Raw genomic sequence first — 16,702 nt, forward strand, 5'->3', positions numbered from 1 at the left:
TATTATAGAAAAGGAGACAAGAAGATACACAGATATAAAGCATATACATATATATTGTATTTAACCATATTTTACAGCTGGGGTCTCTGAGTCCACAAACCTTTTCTGAAACATCAATCCCAAATCATGTTTAACCCTCTGGAGTCTAGGCTGATTTTAACTTTCCATGCATTCATTTTTGTCTTTGTTTAGAACCTTTTAAACTGTCCCAAGTGCATCAGTACAAACTCAGCTATAAGTCTAGCATCTCATTTGTCAACTGAACAAAGAATAAAGCTGCCAGGAACCCTAAAAATGTATAAATCTTTAGTGATCATTACTCAAAATATTATTATAGAACACTTGTAGGTTGTGAAAAATATTGTTTCACTATTTATACACACAAAGACAATAAAATAATGTGAGAAATCAACCCATGAAACTTATTTTTCCACATGATATGAAGTTGTGTTATTGATAATAAAACATGCTCAGACTCCAGAGGGTTAATAAGCAATTCTCATGAAATCAGTAAAGTCATGAAGTATCATGCTGATAAAACAAGGTTAAGTATTTTAACATTGTTGTAGTGATACTTAAGTAAAGGATCAGAATACTTCTTTCACCACTGTCTTCTCTCCAGATGAAAGTCACAGCCCAAATATCTGTTTCACAATCAGTTTGTGTTTTTGTGATTTACAAAAATCCTCTCCAGCTTCTGCTTCCTGCTGTTCACATACCATTCACTTTTTCATTTCTGTTATTTTTCTCAGGGCTGAATGTCTTTTCAGCATAGGTCCTTTTTGCCGCTATACACCCACACACCCATAGCAACACGTTGTCGTTTCTTGGTAACCACATTTACGCAATGAGTAAAGAAATTAAAGGTAGAGTAGGCATGGGTTAGGTAAGGTCTATATAAATGAGAGCCTTTATATATATATATATATATATAGGCTCTCATGTAATCCATACAGTTTAGGTTTTGTTTATTTGAATGACAAAGTTACATAAAGATGCTTTTCGGGGCCTCTGTGTCTTTGTTTGCAGAGTGCATTCTGTCATCCTCTCAGACACCTGCACAGTCATGTTGTTAATCACTGACCCAATATCCTGCTCGCTGCACTAAATTCCCAGTGTGTTTGTAAGAGATTACACTGACCCGAGGTAATGAACATGCCCAGCTATTGAACCTTTATTTGGACTGGACTGATAAGCTAATTATTTTACAGAGCAATAACAAGAAATGACTCCTGTTTGATTACAGGTGGGGAATTTATAGAGCATATCACACTCCTGTGTGATATGTGAAGGTCTGGTTCTCACCTGACAAATGTTCAAATAATAATAAGAAAATCCCACAGGATTTATTTCTAAATAAAAAAAAAATCATTAGGTTTGGAAAAATAATTATACTGTTAAACATTTGAGTCAAAGTAGATTTAAATGACATTTTTGTAGCTTTGCTCCATCATCCAATGCATGTCCAATACTTCAGTTTGTGGCCAAATACTTGCTAAACTAATGACATTCCCATCAGCCTCAGTTGTACTTTGTGTTTAGTGCTAATGAGCAGTGGTGGGAAGTAACTAAGTACATTTACTCAAGCACAACTTGAGTATTACTTTTGCTTTATACTTCTACTCAACTACACGTCAGAAGGAAATACTGTACAAATATAATTCTTTGAAAGGAGCCGTTCTGCATAATGTTAGCCTACTTTTTCTTTTGATACTGTAAGTACATTTTGCTAATATTACTTCTGTACTTTTACTTCAGTAACATTTTGAATTCAGGGTTTTTACTTGTAATTAAGTATGTTTACATCAATGTATTAGTACTTTTACTTAAGTAAAGGAACTGAGTACTTCTTTCACCACTGCTAATTAGCAAGTGTTAGCATGCTAACATGCTAAACTAAGATGGTGAACATGGTAAACATTGTACCTGCTAGCATCAGCATGTTAGCATGGTCACTGTGAGCATGCTGTTGTTAGCATTTAACTCAAAGCACCACTGTGTCTACAGCCTCACAGAGCTGCTAGCATGGCTGTAGACTGTTAAATAGTTATTGCATCACAAGATGTAGGTTATACTGTAGAGTAGCCTTAGACTGTAGGTTTTTCGCAGAGGTAATTAAGATGTAAAACAATAAGATTCTCCTATTGGTTTCCTAGATTGGTGGTTAACAACCTTTTTTGTTTTATCTGTACCACTCTCCGATGAGCTCAAATACCTCTTCAACACCAACCTGTTGTATTGCACAAATCGTTCAACTGATTTTAAACTGTTTTTATTAATACAATGAATTATATAAATGTGGACATTTTTAAAGTCATTTTTCACAGACACCGTGATCCTGGAATTGTTGTTTTTGGTCAAATTTGTTTTCTTACTGCTACTACGTGGAGAGGCAGTCCATTACTCTTTTTTTGGTTAGTGGAGGTGTGTTCTGTGCATTCAGTCTGCTGTAGCTGGTAGTTTATTGCTTATTGGGACAATAAATACTCAAGACCAACCTCACACCAATTTGCAATCCAAATATTGTGTTTTTATTTTCCTTTTTAATAAAAAGTGCAGTGGTCAGTCATTTTCTTATAGAGAGAGAAGTTGGAGTCTACTAATAGTTTACATACCGAGATTAATGTATACTCTCCTCTATTTCTACCTAACAGTTTTTCTAAATTCCTAATTTTTCTGTGGAAAAACATAGTTTGAAACATTATTTGCAACACATTTTTTTTATTGAATAATGTGTCTATAAAAGCCAGTAGTGTCTTGTTTTGTTTAATTAGTCCTTGATGTTTATGTAGTATTGTGTAATTGTCCTCCCCCTCTGATCACCCTCTCTCCATATATCTGTATATACTGTATGCAAATATCCAGAAGAGAGAGCCATTTCCTGCCTCTTGCCCTCACTAATTTACACTCCCTACTCACCTAGCCCTTACAGTATGTATTGTGTGCCTGTTTTTGATGTTCCATTCCACTGCCCCCTCTTTAGTTAATGAACTAATCTCAGTGTTTGAGGGCTGTGGGTGGAGGGAAATGACACTCCACCTCGCTCTTTCATTCATAAATATAATACCTGTATTGTGGTATAGTGGAGGAGGTAGGCATTGAGAGCTTTGTGTAATGCAATAGGAGAAGAACAAAGCATTAGACCTAGGGAACAGATTGCTCCTCCTTCATGGCAGCATGTCTCAAACTAAGGGACAGAACAGAATTTATATGACATTGAAAGGTGTCTTTTCTGTCCACCATGTTTGTTCCATCGTACTGGAATGGTTGATGCACTCTGGCCCCGTATGGGCCTTCGTTTCTCCGCTTCCGGTCCCACGCCATCCCCCACTGTGGCCTACAGGGCACGGCTTGCCCAGAAATTAGATCATACTCCAGCAAAGGTGCCAAAAAAGAGGCCCAAGCGCTCCAGCACTCCCCTCTGCCACCCCTAACACTCCTCCCACCCGTCTGTGTGGGCAATGCCACTCTCAAACACATGCTCTCCTATGTAAACACCCACACCCTACACACACACAAACACAAAGGCACAAACAAACACAGACACAGCCCTATAGCACAAATGCACACTTTAAATACTTTATTTGAATCCTCCAATTACATTACTACACACACACACACACACACACACATACTCTCTCTCTCATTCTCTCCACTGTGTCCACTGTGCTAATCGGTGTCCATGGACGGATTTTGAGATAATGCACACCTGAGCACAGCCATGAAAAATGCCCCCCACATCCTCCTTTATACTAACAACACACCCAGACTGAAAACAACACAAAATTATGTCTAACGTTTCTGTCTCTTTCTGGTTGTCTTGCATCTACATTTAGTAGTTTTGCGTAGATCTTTAGTCATTTTGTGTCTATTTTTAGTCGCTTTGCATCTGTTTTCAGTAATTTTTCATCTCTTTGTGGTCATTTAGCATCTTTTTGTGGTTATTTGAAATGCCTTTGTGGTCATTTAGCATCTTTTGTGGTTATTTTAAATGTCTTTGTGGTCATTTTGCATCTTTTTGTGGTTATTTGAAATGCCTTTTGTGGTCATTTTGCATCTTTGTGGTTGTGTATGCGTCTCTTTGCGGTTATTTTGAGTGTCTTTGAGGGCATTTGGAGTGTCTTTGAGGTTATTTTGTGTCATTTCGTGGTCCTTTTGCGTCTCTTCGTGGCCCATTGGGCCCCTGGGCCTGTGCCTGGTAGGCTCATCAAATAATCCTTTCATGACACAGTGTCACCCTGTTTCTGTCAGGTTTTTTGTATTTTTATGTATTTGTATGCTGTAGTTGCTGTATTGGACATTATTTGTGAAAGTAGACAAAGTTGCTTTCACTTTTTCCTCCCACAGGTGTATGAGTTCATGGAGAACTGGAGAAAATGTAGGCTCACTTGTCAATTAGGTTATAAAACCAACACTCTCCTTAGGTTGTTGCTATTCCTGGACTGCTGCTGTGGGAGATCTGTGTGGTCTGCTGCCCCCTTGTGGCTGAACGCCGTCTGCTCTGATTACACAACAGGGCTGTGTGTGTGAGTCATCACCCCCCAGTGAAGACAGATGGGAGGTGTGTGTGGTGTGTTTGTGTGTAGGATTGGGCGGAGCAAACAGCAGTGGACTGTGAAATAAGGGCTTTCCCCTTTCTCTTTTTTTTCTCTCTCTCTCTTTTTCCTTAGTTTGTTTTGTGAGTCAGGAGAATCAGTTAACACACAAATGAAGAGCTGTGACAGTAGAAATAGAACAGAAGGCTGCACAGCATCAGTCTTGTTTAATTTAGACTGCAGCCATTTTGCCTTTCCTCTCTAATTTCAGGATGTTAGGACGTTAATACAAGATTTTCCTCTTCTTCTTTCTGGCACAGCAATGAAACGTTTTAGATTATTAGAGAAGAAGAAATGAATCTAAATGGGGCTGTGATCTTTCTGTCTTTGTATTTTACTGGTTGTCTGGGTAGCTTATAAGAGATTGCAAGCTGCAATTTAGGATTTGACAGAAACAATTGGAGTTTTTAATTTACTGTACTTTTTATTGACCAATATAACAATATACACACATTGACATTTACAAGTTTAGATGACGTGTTAGATTGGAAATTTACATTTAATAAAAAAATGTAAAACTATAAAAAAAATATATATTTTGACTTTTCCCTCTTACTGGGCCCCCTAGTTGCAAATTGGCCCTAGGCAGGTGCCTAGAATGCCTATGGCTAAATCCGGGCCTGGATAGGCAGGGTCACATTGCAGAGAATCTGCTTTTTGATTTGGTGGTGGAAGTTTGATTTAAAGGCAGCTTTAAGGTACATTAGGTCAGGGCTAGATAATGGTGTCGCCTATCAGAGAGATCAGTATGGCGGCATACAGTCCCCGTTTAGGACTGTCTCATAGTCCTGGATTGTCCTGTAGACAAGATCAGGGAAGCATCTGTGTGTTGCTCTTTAACAATGGTGAAGCACGATCCAAATTTTCTTCAAAACTTGCCATTTTCTTGATCAACTTTTTAAAACTCAAAGATTTTCAGTTTATAACAATACACAACTGAGAAAAGCAGCAAATCCTCACATTGGAGAATGAAAAAATACTTATACTCATAAGAATGATATTGCAATAACTTTCACTGTGACACAGAGGAAAAGGTATACTGTTTTATTTGGGTTTAAATCTTAGACAAAAAAAACAACACAATCAGCAATGTGACAAACCTACAAAAGGCAGTGATGAAGCGCTTGAACATAGGAATGAACAGTGGAGGGTGAAGGAGGAGCGTGGGATTGCTAAGGTTTGATCTTAGTGGTTACTGAATCACGTCTGTCAACAGAAAACAGGGATGACAAGAATAAAGTGACAAAACAGAGCAGAACCGAAGATAAGGATGTAAACTTGTGAAAACAGATTAATCTACTGACACTAGGCTTGAATCACTCCACCTAAAGGCAGATGGAAAACATGTCACACAGATTTGTAATCCCCCTGAACAGATGCGAAGAAAATAAATTTGTAATCCCCCTGAACAGATGCGAAGAAAATAAAATCCCTTTTTTTACACCTTGACCACAGAATGATGCTGTCAGATAAGTGATAAATAAAAAATGACAGTAAACATGATATCCAAGAAAACTGACACATTAAACCCAAGAGAACAAATGTAATTAGGCTAATTATTTTAAGGCTCTTATGTATCTGTGAGACAGTACTGCTACGATGTATTTGTATACTTTACTGATTGCAGATGGCTGACAGAAAAGTGGGGCTTTCTTTGGAAATACAAAAAGCTAAAGAGTAACATCACAGTGACTGGTTGAACTGCATCTACCACTTTTGTTTTACAGCTTTATTTTCCTTTTTTGCATCTGTGTTGATCTCTCTCCCTCTTTCTCGGTGTCCCTCCACTCTTCTTCTTCTTCTTCTTCCACTTTAAAAGGTGTACTGCCCGACGTAGATGGAGAGTCTGAGAGCAGAGCTGGTCTGGTAGTTGCCCTGGTAGCTGAGCAGAGGGTTAACTGACACCATCTCCAGGTCCAACGTGTACTCTCTGGGCCCCGACACAGCACGGGCCAACACCAGCATGGCACTGATATTATTGATTTGCTGGAGAAGACAAAAAATATATATAACTGCACCCATTTCTACATTCTTTTCACATGAAGAAATAATTTGACATTTTGGGAAATGCTGTATGCTTATTTCTTGCCCAGAGTTAAATGAAAAGATTTTCTCATCTAATTCTTACAAATAAGTGTATTTCCCAAAATGTTGGACACTTTCTTTGACGGTATAAATTGTCCCACCCAAACAGGTGATACAGGACAGGAAATGTTAATCAAACAGTATTTATGCACAACCCTGAGAAGAGGTCTAAATGTTTTCTGTTTAAATTTATGTTTTAAGATAAAGGACAAATTCTCTGTTTTTAATGCAAAAAACCTTAAACACAGAAACACAGTTAGTGGGACCATGATAAATCAAAAATAGACAAATTAGATATTAATGTTTGGCGAGAAATAAATGGAAAGCATAGTTTATGATCCAATTTTTATCAGTTAAACATGTAAAGATGTCTGACTATATCCTGTGAGCTTCATGATTATAAAAAAGAAAGAAAATGTATTATGTTTAGAAAATCATTGCCCACTTTGACTGTGAGAAGATGCAACAGAGAGGTTAGTTTCTAAATTTTAAACCTATCAGTGCGGCTGGGCTATGAATAGTAGTAAACAACATTATTTTAGGTGTAAAACACTGTTGAACTACAGCATCTACAGCATCTTGTGACAATAAAAGTCCTTTGACACTAACCAGCTTTTTTGGTAGTCTGACCTATACATATTTATTAGGAATTAGCTTGTTAAGGGAAATGTGGTGGCCGATGTTTCAAGTCAGGACAACAATACCTGAAAAATGTCCTACGTTTAATAAAAAATAAATAAAAAGTTAGTCCGATATATCCATCAAAGCCAAAACTAGAACTTTTTCTCACAGTCACTGCACTTTAAACTCCAAACAACCATCAATCATCAGTGATAAAATGTAACTAAGCTAGGATTTTCAGTTTATGCTACTCAGAAGGAAAACAAATTTTTCCATTACTTTTATTTGACAACTAAAGTTACTAGTTACTTTGCGGATTTAGATTAATAATACTAAATATAAATTAGCTAATAAATTAGGATATATTATTATAGGTTAGTAAAGTAGTTGAAATGAGCTCCACATTTACCAGCTGCAACATTAAAGTGGTGTACACATTATTGCATCAATAATTATAGTTAATATAGTATACTTTAGGTATATATTTATGCTAATACTTTTACTTAAGTAAGAGTTTGAATGTTGGATTTTAACTTTTAACAGAATATTTCTACACTGTAGTATTACTACTTTTACTTAAATAAAAGTTTTGAATACTATCCACAAATGTCAATCATGCTCTGTAACAGTTCTAACCCTGATGTAGAAGTCTCCATTTTCGTCTCCAGAGCGGATGCGGAAGGTGTTGTAAGCCCCCGGAGAGACACTAGTGGCCTGAATCTGGAAGATGTCGGAGGGGACGGAGCGCTCCGAGGTGATGCTCATGTAGCGGTGGACGATGGAGAAAGGCAGATCTCGACAGACGGGCTTGTTGACAGGACATACACAGCGGCTGGACACATACACAGAGAAGTAAATCTACTTCAAGTACAATAACAGCAAACTGCAGTAATATTTGGTGCAGAGAACATTGACAGTAGTTCTTATATCAGCCAGCAGATGGAGTAATATGATTGAAAGGAAAGTCCTAAAATCTAAACAAATATTGAACAGTAGCCATTTTTTCCCTCATGTTTTTCTGAAATCCATTTTATACTTCCAAATCATCTGGGATATGTTAGAAGTGACCCACACCTGTTACCAATCCAACACTTGTAACAGTGTAATGGTTTTCTTATTGCACTGGACCATGTTCAGAAGAAAAGGTTGTGAGTTGGACTCATATGTGGAAAAAGTAATTGGTGTAATCTTGCAGTTTGAGCCATACTCTATACAGGGGCTGATTATATTCTGAGCTGATGGCCAGCACATATTTTAGTAATTGGGAAAAGGTGTGTGAGTGTTTTCACACACAGCTTTCAGGAGGTGTCACTCACTTTTCAGACACCTGTACATAAGGCTCTTGGCACCGGTTTGAGTCCACACACTGGTATCGTCCGTGGATATTCACGCAGGTCTGTGTGTCGGTACACTGATGTTCACCTGTTTCACATTCATTTATATCTGCAGAAGAAAAACAGCTGCTGATGTTTGATTTGAACAAGGAACAGGACAAGAATAGAGTCGCTGTCAAATAATGAATAAGTATTGACTCAGTGCAGCATTTGTGACTCTGAAAGCACAGAGCGGAAGGTCATGGAGGCGGGTGTGCTTACCCTGGCATAGTCTGGTGCCTTGCAGCTGGTATCCCTCTGGGCACACACAGGAGAACTTCCCTGGTTCGTTGACACACTGGTACTGGCACAAGTAACTGGAATAGCTGCACTCATCAATGTCTGTCAAGTTAAAAATTCAGGTTTTATTAATCGTTCGCAATTAAAGGTGGAACGGGGACAGAAAACAGAGCGGCTTGGCATCACTGAAACTGGGAAGTTTGTACTATAACTCATACTAATCCTTTTTTACAGACAGAGTGGGTATCTTACCGTTACAAGCAAAGCCATCAGGCCCCAGTTCATAGCCCTGGTCACAGCGGCAAAGGAAGGTGCCGTACGTGTTGTAACACCTCTGAGAGCAAGGGGCACCCATATCACATTCATTCACATCTGAAGAGAGGAAAGGTAGATTTTATAGATAACCTTAAATCCTGTACAACAGAGTCAAAGAGCACACACATCCCAAAAACGTTTAGAGAAACTCAAAACTTAAGGCAGAAATCAGAATGATAGCTCCAAATATATTAAAGGCCCTGAAAACATATTTTCTCGATCAGCTTGTTTCTGTGAGAGATGGGGTACAAAATTAGCACATTTAACTGTTTTGTTTTCTTTCACACAAGAGATTTCTGTCTGCTGTTTTTCTCACTGGTGTAAAGAGAGACAAGCTCTCTTGGAAAAAGGTAACGCACTATACAGTCTGTGAACCAGTTAGAATTTATCAATATTGAATGACAGTTGTGGGATTGTTGCTAGCATTGCCACTGAGTAAGATGTAGGATCAAAATTGATTGAGGGTTATCAGTAAAATGTGCAGACCTTTTGCCTGAGACATTGGCTGTAACTGTTGAGTCTTATAATCAGTTGAAGAGGGCGTCACTCACCGATGCAAGATCGGTTGTTTCCTGCCAGCTGGAAACCAGGTTCACACTGACAGGAGAAGGACCCGGGGACATTAACACAGCGATGTTGGCAGTACCTATACCTGCACTCATCAATATCTGAGAGAGAGAAATAGAGTCAGAAGAGGGATATTTGCATTCCTACAGTTTTTTTTTTAAATTATTTATTATTTCCCCTAGGCCATGTAGCAAAAAGAAATTTAATTGCTATATTTAAGCCTGCTTAGCTACACTAGTTAAAGGATAAATTCAGATTATCTCACCAATGCACTCTGTGCCAACCTTACGGTAACCATCAGGACACTGACAGGTGAAGGCACCCAATGTGTTGATACACTCCTGGCTGGGCTGGCAGTCATGTTCTTCTCGCTCACACTCATTGATATCTGTGTTTGTCGGTGATATGAAACACACATTGAACAAAAAATATTATTACATTATCATTGTTATTGTGAGCAAAAACAGCATCATTCATCATGACTGAAAGACAGAGTGTGACTGTTGAAGGGCAGACGATGGTGACTCTGTTCCCCTCATTTGCACCCGACAGCTGAGAATATTATATCATGTTGAATCATGTTTGCTGTCTCAGATGAACACCTCGCTGTCCTCCAGCGCAAATAGGTTTTAGCTGCAAGTCGGATTCTTAAAACACAGCAGCTGTCCTTGTGTGAAATCTTCCAAATTCCTACGCTGTCTGCACCCCATTGACTCATATTCACTCACACCCACACAATTTGCACCAACATGCAGCCTCCAGTCCCAACACTTGCTACGGCCACCTGTCCCTCGCTATCTGTGGCCACAGACAATAAACGTACACACTCACACACACACACACAAACATGCTTAATGATCACTCATCCTGTGGCCACCTGTCCACCTTAAACCCAAGACCTACAAACCAGACACCCACCCACACAGGTGTCTCCCTGCGGCTCGTAGCCCAGAGGGCAGGGGTTGGTCTCGGTGGGCGTGATGGGGGGCTCTGGGGCCGGAATGACTGACGCAGAGCGGGGAAGGCACAGGTAACCTCCGTAGTGGTTGAAGCACTTCATTTCCCCTTTGCAGGCATCTGGAATGGTCTCACACTCGTTTATGTCTGATGGGAGACACAGAGACAAGACTTTAGGCACTAACCAAACGTGTTAAGAACAAATAAAATGGACAGGACAGAGCATGAAGAGCAACAGGATGATCACAGCTGTTACTGTACGTAAGAATTAGGTGGTGAAATGGAATAAATGCAGGAAAAAGAGTGCTTTACCTTTGCAGTGCTCAGTCTGATGGTCCCAATGATACCCATCTGTGCATTCCTACAAAGAGCACCAGAGAGACAAAGAGAGTGTAAGAAAATTATGAAAAGAAAGATGTGAACAGGCCCTCTGAGCCAAGTAGTTGCATAATGTATTAATAATACATAATAAACCCCCAGTAGTGGGACTTTTAAAGGGAAGCACAGTATAGACGTGTTTTTGTGTAGGAGTGCTCGGCCAAAAAGATGTCAGTAAACTATTTTCCTTAAGCCAAATGTCACTTCAAAAACAAAGATTTTAAGGCCACTGTTTGGAAAAAGGGTCATTATCAGTCTGGAAAGAAATACGTTGCTGTGAGCTGCATGGAAAGAAAAAGTGAGGTCTGAAGAAACATGGAATTAAAGCTAAAATTACCCCCAGCTATGTCTACTATAAAATGTTGGAAAGGGAAGCTGCTTTGGAAGAGGATGAGGAAATAAGAAATGAAGCAAAGAGAGAAGAGGATTTGAGGTCAACATTTCAACACAAAAAAATGACATAAAATGGAAGAGAGGAAGATGGAAAGAAAGAAAAAGGAGTAAGAGAGGAAAAGAGAAGCAGGCATAGAGATTTGTCCATCCTTACCGTGTAGATGTCACTTTCTGTAGGTGGCTGTGAAATAGCACTGTGGAGCAGCACAGACACACATATGCACACGCACAAGATTGACACACAAGCACCCTGCATACTAATGCACGTAAAACATGCACACACACACACAAACACACAAACACACAGGTAGTGCTGCTTTAAAGATGAGAGAGGCAGCCAAGATGTGATATCTGTATTTCAGAGGGACAGACATAAAAAAGCAACATTAGAAACTCAGAAATCACAAAAAGGTTTGATTTAGTCTCAAAAGACACCGGTGCTGTAAGCTGCTCCCACAGCCGAAATGGATAAATCAACTTAAAGCAAAAAGCACTGGAGCCAGTTTTTAAGTAGTCAGTCAGAACACAAACAGCGTCTCGGACTTGGTTTGCTGTTTGTCAACCAAACAGTTCCCCCTTGATCGCAGCAGGAATAAATGGAATGAATCACTCTGCCAGGTTAAAACATAAACATTGTGACATACTCTATCCTTCAGCTGAAAATAAAAAAGTCAACATCACAGAAATACTTTAATATTAGCTGCTTACAGAAGGCACACTGTGTCTGCAGACTGGCAGACTACAACTCACTGGAATGATAGTCTTGCCGAGCACTGCCTCCAGAGGTTCAGTCCACTGTGTATCAGAGCAGCGTCAGTGGAGCACATACTGTAAATTCTGGCTATTTGTTGCCTATTTTACAACAGCATCTCCTGCTCAGCCGCTTCCTTCTGTGAGATACTGTGTTGTCTTTGTGCATCTTTCTTTGTCAGTGGTGGAAAGTAACTAAGTACTCAAGTGCTACTTATTTTTAGGGACTATCTACTCCACTACATTTCAGAGAGTTATCAATACACCTTAAAATGTGGCAAAAGTTGGGGGAGCCTTCTTATGGAACACTAGTATTCCTGCTAAGTGATGTTTTGATCCATCAATAGACCCCAACTGGCTTGATAGGCAACTTCATCTGAATGTCATGGCCCGCTTAGTAGTCCAACCACCAGTCTGACAGGTAGCCACTACTTAGCAGCCTCTTGGGTTCGAGAAACTTTTCTTGAATTCTGTCCCTTGACCTGTCTTTCCAAATAAAGGAATAAAATACCTATTGAGCCTGCAAATAAACCAAACAACCTGTTAAACTAAGTGGCCTGCTAAGCTAACTAGCATGCTAACACTGTACTTAGCTAACAGCCACCAACTAGACCAAACAACAAACGGCATGATTATTAACCCAGTCTATGGTTTAATCCCAACTAGCATGCTAACAGCTAGTTAGTTTAGGGGAAAAAAAAAAATTTTATCTGATGAAGACACCCTGAAGTTTTGTATTTTTTATCTTCTTTGATAAGATAATAACTTTATTATTACATACATTTTAATTTTGTGCTCATAATCTTTCAGAACCTCATATTAAAAGTGTCCATTAGGCATAATGAGTACTTTCACTTTAGATATAAGTTCATTTTGCTGGTAATACATAAAGTACTTTTACTCAAGTAGAATTTTGAATGCAGGACATACTTGCAATGGAGTTTACACTGTGTGAAAAGGAACTGAGTACTTTATTACAATGTTATATACAGTGTAGTGTATTTTTTAGGCAGATTCATAGTGTATTATGTTTTCTGAGAATTCTAAGTATTCTGATGGACTGGGCTCTTCTCCCAGCAGAGACACAGCCACCCTTCAGTTAATTTTCCTGGAGAGAAGCTATAAATGTTTAAGCTGACTCTAAACATTTAAACAAATCACCTATTCCAGCTCCCATAGACCAAAAAAGTAGAAAAAACAGGCCAATTGAAGGAATGAAAGAAATTCTGAGCAAGTGCTGTTTGCAAAGTCAGTGAGCTCCAGTTAAAATATATGACAGGAAAGTTATAATCAGTGCCTGTCTACGTGCACATACGCACACTCTAATGTAAACTCCAGAGGCCACATTTGCAGGCAGTGCTTATTGTTGTATTTCAATTTGAGACAAACAGAAGGCCGCAGGGTGACGTGGACACTCTCAAATACTTGATGGATAACATCACAGGCCATTCGTGGCCTTTACGTGGTGAAAAGCAGCAAAACATGCCCCTCACCCTGTAAGCACTGACAGTAACACATACAACCATGCAATCAGACAGCCACAATACGTGACCTCTCTGAATTGGCCCAGCGGACGCTTACAACCAGCAAGAATGTGACCCACAACCACCCAAAACAAACTGACCATCAGTCTGGGGTCCAGTCACTCACTGGCTACTAAGAGTGGGCAGCAGGGATGCATGGGTGTTGCCCTGATGCTGCTGGAAATCAAGTGGTGGTGGACCTCTGGAATGCCCGTGGCAAGGATGTGGGCGCCAGTTCCCAGATAGGATGCCCTGCCGTGGCAGTGGTTCCCAGAGTATCAGGTTCTGGGAAACCCCCCATGGTTCACATAAGAGGATTTCTGGTGCCAAACTTCCAGCCACTGCTCCCCTAACCTCTCATCTCTCCTCGCTGTGTAGGAGGATGTCAGAGAATGTGACCCAAATGCAAAAATCATCGTCTTGGTTTTAACTGATGAGAGACGAACAGGTTGACTGTGATACCACATCACTATAAAAAATAATCAGCAACTATTTTGATTCTTTGTTTTTTGTCATTTTTCAATCAAAAATGCTAAACATTTGTTGGTTCCAGCTTCACATATATGAGGATTTGCTCATTTTTCTTGTTGAATATGATAGCAAATGAAATATCTTTGTGTTTTGGACTGCTGGTTTGACAAAACAACACATTTTAAGACATCACCTTGGACTCTGGGAACTTGTAATTGGCATTTTGTACTATTTTGACATTAACCATACAATATGATTAATAGAGGAAATAATCAGCAGCTCAATCGATAATAATAATTGTGAGTTTTAGCCATAGTAGAAACCTCCAAATAGCAAATAGTACTGCTCTGACACCTGTTGTGTATAGTATCAACAATACCTCCAATATAATTACCATTTGGGGCTCGCCTTGGCCTCAGTAACAGCAGGCTGACCCATTTCTACATTTACAACAGTCAGCACAATTTAACAAGCAAGATGTCAGGGGGGTTATAAAAGTGACCACATAGGGACCAGGAAAAACACACTGTTGGACCACACACACACACACACACACACACACACACACACACACACACACACACACACACACACACACACACACAAACACAAACACAATGTAAACTGCAGGATGGTCATCATGTGTTGTAGTGTATACACAGCTAACTTTGTGTTGTTCTGCTCAGCTGTGCGTGGAGCAGCCTGAGAACATGGTGGCCCAGAGGACTCAAGCTGCGCTCTGTTGCCACTGTGTCAGTGAACCTGCAAATCCACAACTAGGGGGTCACCATGACACACACACACACACAGCTTAACTCTTATTCTGGGAAACGCCACAGTCATTGATGAATAGTGGCCTACGGGAGAAATTTGCACATTGTAACTGTAATAAATCCCTCTGGGGCGGTACTGTTTTTCCAGTGGTGATACTGCTGTCTCCCTGTGTAAAGGGTGTTGAAGGGCTGTGATGTATTAGTGTATGCATAAAATGTGGCACGAGATGATGGGTTGCTCTCATGAGAACAGTGCTTCCTTCATGTTGCCTTTATAATCCGACATGAGTCATTAAAGTGACGTTGGAGCTGTCACATGTTGGCTATTAGGAGTATACTGTATAAACAGTTATAAAATACACTGTCAAATAGTAATAGGGCAGCATCCTACACTCTGTGATGTTATCCAAAGTGTTTTGTGTGTATATTTATTTAGCTGCCACCTGTTTCTTCTTCTTGTTCAATAGAAGCTGTTGCTTTCTCTCAGAAATTCACCCACATTTTCTTGCTGTACATAGTTTTACCCCTCAAGTGACTAAACTGATATTGTGACACTGACTTTAAATGTTGTACAAGAGGGATGAGGTGGAAGAATGTTTGCAACATACTGTACAATAACACATGATCTGCGACTCATTACCTCTCTTTCCGTCTATCCTCTTATTACAGTCTCTGAAACACTGAGACTGTAATAGGAGAAAGAAGCCAACTACACAGACTGTGAGCCACATTATCTTGGCTCTGTTCAGAAGCAAAGTGTAGCTGGGAGAGCAGAGAGCAGAACAGAGCAGAGCAGTGGTGCGATTGTGACGTGTATGGCCTGTACCAGAAAAGTGGGTAAGCGGTACATCTCACCTCTGAAACTTCTTCTTAAAACTCTTTCAAACATGATAAGTCATTTACCGTTGTTGTTTTTTTACACAAATCTCTTCTAACATGGATGTCAGACATTATTGAAACACAGGAAAACTCACAGATTTATCTTTTTGGATAGGTCCTCTCCCTCTGACCGGTGTGTCCTTCTGCTGGCTGCGGTCGTCCTGGCTGAGTTGGCGTACAGAAGTGGTCCCTTAAACTCCTGCCTGTATGACCCTGAGAAAGTGAGTGGGGAGACCGACAGCTGGAGCAGCTGAACACATGCAAAGGGAGGGAGAGAGAGCAAGAGACGGAGAGGGGAGAGAGAGAGGAGAGAGGGACAGCCCATTCTTACCCCCCCACCACCACCACCCCACCCCACCCTTCTGGCCCCCTGCACTGCCATCCTTCACTCCCCAAACCCCCTCTCCCTGACCCCCCAGGATGCAAATTCCTGGTCTGCCGCCCAAATACCAAAATTCCAAATCCATCCAAATCGCAGGCAGAACAACAACTCACAGATTCACACACATGCTCCCCCCCTCTTCTTACCCAATGCCCCCCCCCCTCTTGCTGGTCCCACAACACACCTGGTTTCATTTAAAGTAAACCCCCGCAAAAGCCCCAAGCTCTCCCACCCTTTCCTCCCTCCCTTTTCCCATTTACCCCCCATCTATCTATACTTACCTCCCCCATCTTTTACTTTTTTTCTTTTTTCCATAAAGCAACTAAACCCCTCGCTCTCGTCCAATCTGACATGCAGGATATTTATAGCCGGGGAGAGAGAAGTTAATGGAATGTGGACA

The 16,702-nt window shown here is 40.2% G+C and overlaps 1 protein-coding gene across 1 annotated transcript; it reads right to left on the reverse strand.

Moving 5' to 3' along the window:
- Positions 1-5,989: 5,989 nt before the first annotated feature.
- On the reverse strand, positions 5,990-16,197 carry efemp2a (EGF containing fibulin extracellular matrix protein 2a). The gene is made up of 11 exons (XM_028589960.1): positions 16,016-16,197; positions 11,679-11,875; positions 11,066-11,114; positions 10,715-10,900; positions 10,062-10,184; positions 9,781-9,897; positions 9,167-9,286; positions 8,897-9,016; positions 8,618-8,744; positions 7,938-8,133; positions 5,990-6,581 (listed from the first exon to the last, which is right to left on the reverse strand). The coding sequence occupies exons 2-11, from the start codon at positions 11,778-11,780 to the stop codon at positions 6,408-6,410; spliced, it is 1,314 nt and encodes a 437-aa protein (XP_028445761.1). The 5' UTR covers positions 11,781-11,875; positions 16,016-16,197; the 3' UTR covers positions 5,990-6,407.
- Between the last annotated feature and the right edge of the window lie 505 nt (positions 16,198-16,702).

This window comes from Perca flavescens, chromosome 10 (assembly GCF_004354835.1).
Source record: "Perca flavescens isolate YP-PL-M2 chromosome 10, PFLA_1.0, whole genome shotgun sequence".
NCBI lineage: Eukaryota > Metazoa > Chordata > Actinopteri > Perciformes > Percidae > Perca > Perca flavescens.

Bases quoted from the DNA above. Each gene is read 5' to 3' on its own strand.
- efemp2a (XM_028589960.1), bottom strand. From the start codon at position 11,780: ATGCAGGGTGCTTGTGTGTCAATCTTGTGCGTGTGCATATGTGTGTCT. The intron at 10,901-11,065 runs GTAAAGCACTCT...GTCTCCCATCAG, and splicing joins TCAGACTGAGCACTGCAAAG to ACATAAACGAGTGTGAGACC. The intron at 10,185-10,714 runs GTGGGTGTCTGG...CGACAAACACAG, and splicing joins GCAGGGAGACACCTGTGTGG to ATATCAATGAGTGTGAGCGA.